Genomic DNA, 8,575 nt, shown 5'->3' on the forward strand with positions numbered 1-8,575 from the left:
AATGCCCCCGCCCCCGCCCCTTCACGAGCCCCCTCCTGTGGCCATCGCCGGCCACGACTCGTCCTCCTCCCGCGTCCGCCGCGGCTTGGCCCATTTCTGGAGCCGCCGACCTCGCGGGAGGAGAGGCGTTCTCCACTGGCCAGCAGCGGCCGCCACCACCGACGGCCACGCCCCCTCACGCGGCTCCCTCTAACGGCCGCCACGGCCCGGCCCCCTTCCGGCATCGCCGGCTTATGGGAGGAGAAGAAAGAAGAAGAAGGGAAGAAGAGAAGAAAAAGAAAAAAAAAAGGAAAGGAAAGAAAAAGAAGAAAAAAAAAGAAAGAAATATATATATATATAAATGAACGAATAAATAAATAATATATTTTAATAAAATAAAATAATTATAAAATAAATAAATAAATAAAGCCACCACGGTCAAGCCCTCTCCTGCGGCCCCCTTCCGGCGCCTCCAGCTCGCGGGAGGAGAAGAAAGAAGAAGAAAAGAAGAAGAGAAGCAAAAAAAGAAAAAAAGAAGAAAAGGAAAGAAAAAGAAAAAAAAGAAAAAAAAAGAAGAAAAGAAAAAAAAAGATTTAAGTGTATGCAAAGAAGACTTAATTGTGTATAGAGAACACTTAACTGTGTGATCTACATAGTTAAGTGTTCTCTGTACATAATTAAGTTTTCTCTACACACTTAAATATATGATGCATAGAATACTTAACTGTATGCAGAGAAGATTTAAGTGTGTGCAGAGAAGACTTAATTGTGTACATAAAATATTTAACTTAACTATATGATGTATAGAATACTGAACTATGTTGAGAAAAGATTTAAGTGTGTGTAGAGAAGAGTTAACTGTGTGTATGTGCAGAGAAGGGAAAGAAAAAGAAAAAGAAAAAGAAAAGAAAAAGAAGAGAAGGAACGAAAAAGAAAAAGAAAGAAAGGGAAAGAAAAAAAAGGAAAGAAAAAGAAAAAAAAGGAAAGAAAAAGAAGGAAAGAAAGAAAAAGAAAGAAAATGAAAGAAAAAGAAGAAAAGGAAAAGAAAAGAAAAGAAAAAAAAGAAGAAGAAAAAGGAAAGAAAAAGAAAACAAGGAAAGAAAAAGAAAAAAAGGGAAAGAAAAAGAAGAATAGGAAAAGAAAAAGGAAGAAAAGGAAAGAAAAAGAAGAAAAAGAAAAAAAGAAGAAGAAGAAAAAGGAAAGAAAAAGAAGAGAAGGAAAGAAAAAGAAAAAAAAGGGAAAGAAAAGAAGAAAAGGAAAGAAAAAGAAGAAAAGGAAAAAAAAAAGAAGAAAAGGAAAAAAAAGAAGAAAAAGAAAGAAAAAGAAGAAAAAGAAAGAAAAAGAGTACTTAACTGTGTGATGCATAAAACACTTAACTGTGTACAAAGAAGATTTAAGTGTGTGTAGAAAAAATTTAATTGTGTATAGAGAATACTTAACTTAACTGTGTGATGCATAAAATACTTAACTATGTGCAGAGAAAATTTAAGTGTATGCAGAGAAGATTTAATTGTGTACAGAAAAACTTAACTGTGTGGTGCACACAGTTAAGTTTATCTGTACACAATTAAGTATTCTCTACACATACTTAACTATGTGATGGAGAGAACACTTAACTGTGTACAAAGAAGAAAAAAGAAGAAAAGAAAAGAAATAGAAGAAGAAAAAGGAAAGAAAAAGAAAAAAAAGGAAAGAAAAAGAAAAAAGGGAAAGAAAAAGAAGAAAAGAAAAGAAAAAGAAGAAAAAGGAAAGAAAAAGAAGAAAAGAAAAGAAAAAGAAGAAAAGGAAAAAAAGAAAAAAAGAAAAGAAAAAAGAGAAAGAAAAAGGAAATAAAAAGAAGAAAAAGGAAAGAAAAAGAAGAGAAGGAAAGAAAAAGAACACTTAACTCTGTGATGCACGCAGTTAAGTATTTTCTGTACACAATTAAGTATGTGCAAAGAACATTTTTAAGTGTGTGCAAAGAAGACTTAATTGTATGCAGAGAATATTTAACTTAACTGTGTGATGTATAGAACATTTAACTGTGTGCAGAGAAGATTTAAGTGTATGCAGAGAAGACTTAATTGTGTACAGAGAATACATAACTATGTCCAGAGAAGATTTAAGTGTGTGCAGAGAAGACTTAATTATGTACAGAAAATACTTAACTTAATTGTGTGATGCATAGAACACTTAACTGTGCGCAGAAAAGAATTAATTGTCTACAAGAAACACTTAACTGTGTGATGCACGCAGTTAAGGATTCTCTGTACACAATTAAGTTTTTTCTGCACATACTTAACTATGTAATGCAAAAAATACTTAATTGTGTGCCGGGAAGGAAAGAAAAAGAAAAAAAAAAAGAAAAAAGGAAAGAAAAAGCAAATAAGGAAAGAAAAAGAAGAATAGGAGAAAAGGAAAGAAAAAGAAAAAAAGGAAGGAAAGGGAAAAAAAGGAAAGAAGAAGAAGAAGATAAAAGAAAAAGGAAGAAAAGGGAAAAAAAGAAGAAAAAGAAAAGAAAAGGAAGAAAAAAAAAAAGAAAAAAAGAAAAGAAAAGAAGAAGAAAAAGGAAAGAAAACAAAGAGAAGAAAAGAAAAAGAACACTTAACTGTATGATGCATATAACACTTAACTGTGTGCAGAGAAGATTTAAGTGCGTGCAAAAAAGACTTAATTGTGTACAGATAATACTTAACTTAACTATGTGATGTATAGAATACTTAACTATATGCAGAGAAGATTTAAGTGCGTGCAAAGAAGCTTGGCACATAGGTAATATACCATAGCACATATTTAAATAAGCTTGGCACACAGTTAGTCAATGTTTGAACACTTAATCTAGCCTGACACATAGTTAAATCTTCTCGGCACACAGTTAAGTAGGATTTAACTGTGTGCTAGGCTGGATTAAGTGTTCAAACATTTACTAACTGTATGCTAAGCTTATTTAAATATGTGTCATACTATATTATATGTGTACCAAACTTACTAACCTAACTGTCACTCACTAATCATTTTTCTTTTTCTTCATTTTTCTTTTCTTTTTTTCTTTTTCTTTCCTTCTCTTCTTTTTCTTTCCTTTTTCTTTTTTTTTCTTTTCTTCTTTTTCTTTCTTTTTCTTCCTTTTCTTTCCTTTTCTTTCTTTCTTTTCTTTTCTTTTTTCTTCTATTCTTCTCCTCCCTTCTTATTTATTTATTTTTATTTTATTTCATTGAAATATATTTAGTTATTATCTTAATTATTTATTTATTTCTTTATTCATTCATTCATAGATATAATTATTTATACATTTATTTATTTATTTATTTATTTATTTTCTTCTTTTCTTCCTTTTTCTTCTTTTTTTTCTTTTCTTTTTTCTTCTCTTCCTCTCCTCCCTTCTTATTTATTTATTTATTAGTTTATTTCATTGAGATATATTTAGTTATTATCTTAATTATTTATTTTTTTATTCGTTCATCGTAAATATATATTTATTTATTTATTTATTTCTTCTTTTCTCTCTTTTTTTTCTTTCCTTCTTTTTCTTTCCTTTTTTTCTTCTTTTTCTTTTCTTTTTTCTTCTCTTCTTTCCGAAGCTTCTTCTTCTTTCTTCCTTCTCCTTCCCTCCTTTCTTCTCCTCCCGCGAGGCCGGTGACGCCGGAAGAGTGCTGGTCGTTATTTATTTATTTAGTTATTTATTTTATTTATTATTTTATTTTATTGAAATATATTTATTTATTTATTTATTTATTCGTTCATTCATATATATATATACATTTATTTATTTATTTTTCTTTTCTTTTTTCTTTCTTTTTCTTTCCTTTCCTTTTCTTTTCTTTTTTTTCTTTTCTTTTTTCTTCTCTTCTTCCCGATGCCTCTTCTTCTTTCTTCTTTCTTCTCCTCCTCCCACGAGGCTGGCGGTGCCGGAAGAGTGCCGAGGCCGGTGGTGGCTCGGCGACGTGGCCGGTGGAGTACGGCCGAGATCCTTTCTTCTCCGGATTCTCTCGCGGGCGGCGACGGTGGGGAAGAAGCACGGGTGGAGGTCGAGGGCAAGGGAGGCGGCGGCGGAGAGGGAGTCGCATTTAGCCTGGAGATCGGAGCCGATGATGCGGAAATGGAACGGGCACACGCGGACCTTACGGGATGGCTTGGAAGGAATAGGATTCAAAACAGGGGAAGAAAAAGGGGAAATGAAGATGAAGGAGGTGAAGGGCATTATGGTCTTTTTATTAAAATTTATTATGCATTGGAAATGGGTATGGACCGGTTGTTAAAGTTATGTTCAATAGGGATTAAACATTACAGTCCGGTCAAAGAATGGACCGGACATTAGTTTCCCTTTTTTTTTTTTATTTTCTTGTTCCTTTTGATAGGACGGCAGAGTCAGCTGCCGTCGAATAGAGCTCGACAGGGCAATGGGCGTGACGTGAAGACGGATTGGACGTCTGCAGCCGTTCATTCTGCCTACAAGAATGCAAGTTTTTTTTTTTTTTTCTCTTTGGTAGATCACACCAAATGAATATAAATAGGAAGCCCCCACTCCGAGCTTCCTCGAGCTCAACTTTAACGAATTAGTGTTGGATGAAAGTACACACGACAGGATAGACTTTGTTATACGGAACTCTCATTTTAGGATAGTGGCAGCAAACCGTTGCCAGTTGTTCGATGCATCAGTTCCAAGGACGGAGTTGCGAGCTGCCTGGGCAGATCTTTGCCATGCGCGGTAGATGCTGCGGACCAGTTCGATCATTCTAAAGGGCGATTCGGCTACGGTTATTGGGTGGATTTGGAGGGGACCGAGTGGTGAGAGCATAGACCACCCTCTGATCCAGGACATTGGGATGATGGTGAGGGATGGTGTGGTCTTTGAGGTGAAGCATGTATTCAGAAAATCTAACAGGACGGCTGACTGGGTGGCTGCCTACGCGGCCCACCACTCAGGATATGCCCTGTGGTCAGAAGAGAGGGAGCTGCCACTGGCACTCCACGAGCTTATGTATTTTGATTTTCTTGAGTATATTCGTACATGCGTTGCACGAAGAACTCGTCAAAAAAAGAAAAAAAAAAATAAGTACAGATGGAAAAAAAAAAAAAAACTATCTAAACGGATAACGTCCGCCTAATTTGACGCGTAGTTTCATATATAGCATTTATGCAAGCTATTAAAATTATTTACAATACGACTATTAAAAAATCGATAATAAGAATATAAAGGACATAAAACTCACCAACAACCTCACTTATTAGAATAGCATTTAAGGTCAAATTTAATAGTAGTATCGGCAATAGAGTCGAAAAAAGAGGAGTGAGTTTTATGATCATGGTCCGAATTCTCAACTTATAACGGCTGCTGGTGGAATACAATTTTTTGATGCATCTAGAGCAAAATTGAGGATTGCCTAATAAAGGATTCGATATGCTACTTCTTTTTAAAAGCCAAATATATTCTACTTAAAGGCGATTTAGCTATGGTGGTAGGAACATCTTCTATTATTTGACATCTGAAAACTAGTAGAAAATTGTATTTTATTTGTTGCAAGTCATGTCTATAAGTAGTGAACCCGAGTAGCAGATTGGGTGGTCTATAATCATATATTCTATGGGCAGCATATGTATTCGTACTAGGCAGGCATGAGATACTAGTTTTATCTAAAAAGAAGAAAAAAAAGGATGGATCTCATCTCATATATATACTTTTTTTATTTGTTTTAGTTAAGGAGAAAGATGTCATGGAAATCAACTTCATCTGCTCTACTGTTATTATTTCACCTAGTTGAAGGCTTCCAATTTTTAACGGTCTTGTCGCCATAAGTTTCCACATGTCTGTCTCTAAATGTTGAAGAATATTATTGGGATTTGGGAGGCCTTTCTTTTTTGGCAAAGGGAAATCTTGATATCATCCAGTTTCCTCTCGTGCTAGCCCGGTTTACCTTGGATGGCAACGCAATCAACATGGTGGACCTGCGGTGGAGAAGCAGCACCGGAGACGTAGACTGCGCCCTCACGGTGCAGTGCGGTCCGCACGGTCCGTAGACCGCCATCGACCAAATTGGCAATGATATTTACTGCCATGCTAACGATTATCTATTGTTTTTTTTTAAGTACATCGGCGGCTCACATTAGTCTCCTGTGAGCATTGCCATCAGAGTCAAGAAATAAAATACTCTACGAAGATGGAAGAACAGATACAAAGTGGGGCAAGGCTCCACGATGTGCCCCTGAGATCGTCGAGCAAGGCTCCTGTTCAAAGCATTGCCTTTGGTATCCTAAAGAGGAAATTTTTTTTGTTTAGCACCGGCGGCCTAAAGCTGGGCTTTCACGATGTGCCCCTGAGATCGTCGAGTAGGCCGGCCCACAATTGGAAGACGCCGGGCCAGCCCGGTCTAGAAGTAGATCCAGGCCGGCATCCCGGTTGAACAGTCCCGGTCCCCCTCCTACGCCGCCCTAAAACTGCAATCCCGCCTGGCCGCCTCTCTCTCTCTCTCTCTCCCCCCCTCCCTCGCTCCTGTCATCGAACTCGAGACCGCACGCAAAGAATGGAGAAGGAACCGGAGGATCTCCTCTGCGAGGCGGCCACCGCCGGAGACTCTGCCAGGATCCAGGACCTCCTCGCCGCCGGCGCCGACCCATCCTACTTCGACTCCCAGGGGATGACTCCACTCATGCACGCCGCCCGCCACGGCCGCGCCGACGCCGTCCGCCTCCTCCTCGCCGCCGGCGCCCCCTGGAACGCCCTATCTCCCTCCGGCCTTTCCGCCGGCGACCTCGCCATGGAGCACTCCCACCAGGACGCCTTCGACGCCCTTCTCAACGCCGCCATCCAGGCCGAGCTCGTCCTCGGAACCATCGCCCGCACGGACCGCAAAAACGGCGGCGGCGGCGGTGGCGATTCCAACTATCTGGAGGAGAGGGTCGCCTTCAGCGAGGATAAGCTGATGGATGCGGAGAGCAAGGCGGTGATGATGGCGTGGGAGAGGCCGCTGATGGAGGCCCACGCGAGGGCCATCTGTGGGAGCGGCGGCGGGGGACGCGTCCTTAATATAGGCTTCGGGATGGGCCTCGTGGATGAGGCTATTCAGCGGTATAAGCCTCTGGAGCACACTATCGTGGAAGCTCATCCGGAGGTTCGTGACCGAATGCTTCGACTGGGGTGGGGAGAGAAGGAGAATGTGAAGATCGTGTTTGGCAGGTGGCAAGATGTCCTCTCTCAGCTCGGATCTTACGATGGTAAGATTTGTTCTCTCTCAATTTGATCGCTTTGATAGATAAAACTCTACGTGTTTTCTGAATCCTGCGAAGAGGAAATCTCATTCCCCGATCTCGCCACAAGAATTCATGGATGGGAGAACTGTATCTTCCCCTCTTGTCCATGTTTAGCTCCTTGCATGTTTATTGTGGGAAGGTTTCTTCACGGTTCTTGTTTGCTTTTTAAATTTATTTTTATTTAGATACAAATGATTTCTCTTACAAAAACTCATATTTTATTACATGCTTAGTCGATTTTTGTTTCTAAAATATCTCCTTACTGCAACCGTTAAAATATATTTCTTGAATATTTATTTTACTATCTTACAAAGAAGTCGTTCATTAAGAGTGATATTGTAGGCGATCTATAGAAATATGAAATAAAATTTAGAAATGTTTGCCAACTCGACCTTAAGGGAGAGGGAACCTAAGAATAAGGAATGAATGAATCAATAACCATCATAGTTATGCCAAGATGTGAATTACTGACTCCGCCGCTAGTATTTAGGGCTAGAGATAATGTGCATGAATTCATTCATTGGTGCTCAAGATCTTTTCCCCGCAGAAATGAAATATTTATGATGTTAAAAACAAAGAAGATAAGAAGATAAATAATAAATACGTGATAATGGAATCATATTCACAATGTTGAACCCTTCTAGGGCATCTGAGAAAGGAATTAACTTATTTTAGTCACCTGCAAAAGGAATAGTAACACTTGTAGACTCTTCTAGTTTAATAGCTTGCATGCAAACATTTCTGTGGTAGCACGTTCTGTTTAACGTCATCGTTCTCAAGTATTAATCTCTCATTGGTTCGCCATCTTTTGGCGATGAAATGGCAATTGGTGACCTTTTTTTCTTATTAACAACTTAACTGATGGAGTGCTTTGTAGATGCAATCAAGTTATGTTTTCGATGGCTTATGTGCGTTTTTCTGATTTTTGAAGTAAAAAAAAAAAAGAGAAGAAAAATTAAAGTCTAATGAAACATTTGTGCCTGTACAGGAATATTCTTCGACACCTATGGGGAATACTATGAGGACCTGAGGCAATTTCACCAGCACCTCCCTAGGCTACTAAAACCTGGAGGAATCTATTCATACTTCAATGGCCTTTGTGGTGGTAATGCATTTTTCCATGTAGTTTACTGTCAGTTAGTTTCACTAGAACTTGGAAATCTAGGATATTCTACACAATTCATTCCCTTGCCTGTTAAAGATTGCTTGGCGGAGGAGGTTTGGGAGGGTGTGAAACACAAATACTGGCAGCTGGACACATATTACCTCCCTGTTTGTCAGGCAGCATGTGATTCTGAATGATATTAATTTGAATTCGAATGTTTAACTGTTTGGAATTTGAGGCATGTATAAAATATGCACTTCCGCTGCA

General features: G+C 38.6%; 1 protein-coding gene across 1 annotated transcript; it reads left to right on the forward strand.

Moving 5' to 3' along the window:
• Positions 1–6,365: 6,365 nt before the first annotated feature.
• LOC103700807 (protein arginine N-methyltransferase 2) lies at positions 6,366–8,575 on the forward strand. Its single transcript, XM_008782672.4, has 2 exons — positions 6,366–7,167; positions 8,192–8,575. The coding sequence occupies exons 1-2, from the start codon at positions 6,477–6,479 to the stop codon at positions 8,503–8,505; spliced, it is 1,005 nt and encodes a 334-aa protein (XP_008780894.1). The 5' UTR covers positions 6,366–6,476; the 3' UTR covers positions 8,506–8,575.

Source organism: Phoenix dactylifera, chromosome 16 (genome assembly GCF_009389715.1).
Source record: "Phoenix dactylifera cultivar Barhee BC4 chromosome 16, palm_55x_up_171113_PBpolish2nd_filt_p, whole genome shotgun sequence".
Taxonomy (NCBI): Eukaryota; Viridiplantae; Streptophyta; class Magnoliopsida; order Arecales; family Arecaceae; genus Phoenix; species Phoenix dactylifera.

Bases quoted from the DNA above. Each gene is read 5' to 3' on its own strand.
- LOC103700807 (XM_008782672.4), top strand. From the start codon at position 6,477: ATGGAGAAGGAACCGGAGGATCTCCTCTGCGAGGCGGCCACCGCCGGA. The intron at 7,168-8,191 runs GTAAGATTTGTT...GTGCCTGTACAG, and splicing joins TCAGCTCGGATCTTACGATG to GAATATTCTTCGACACCTAT.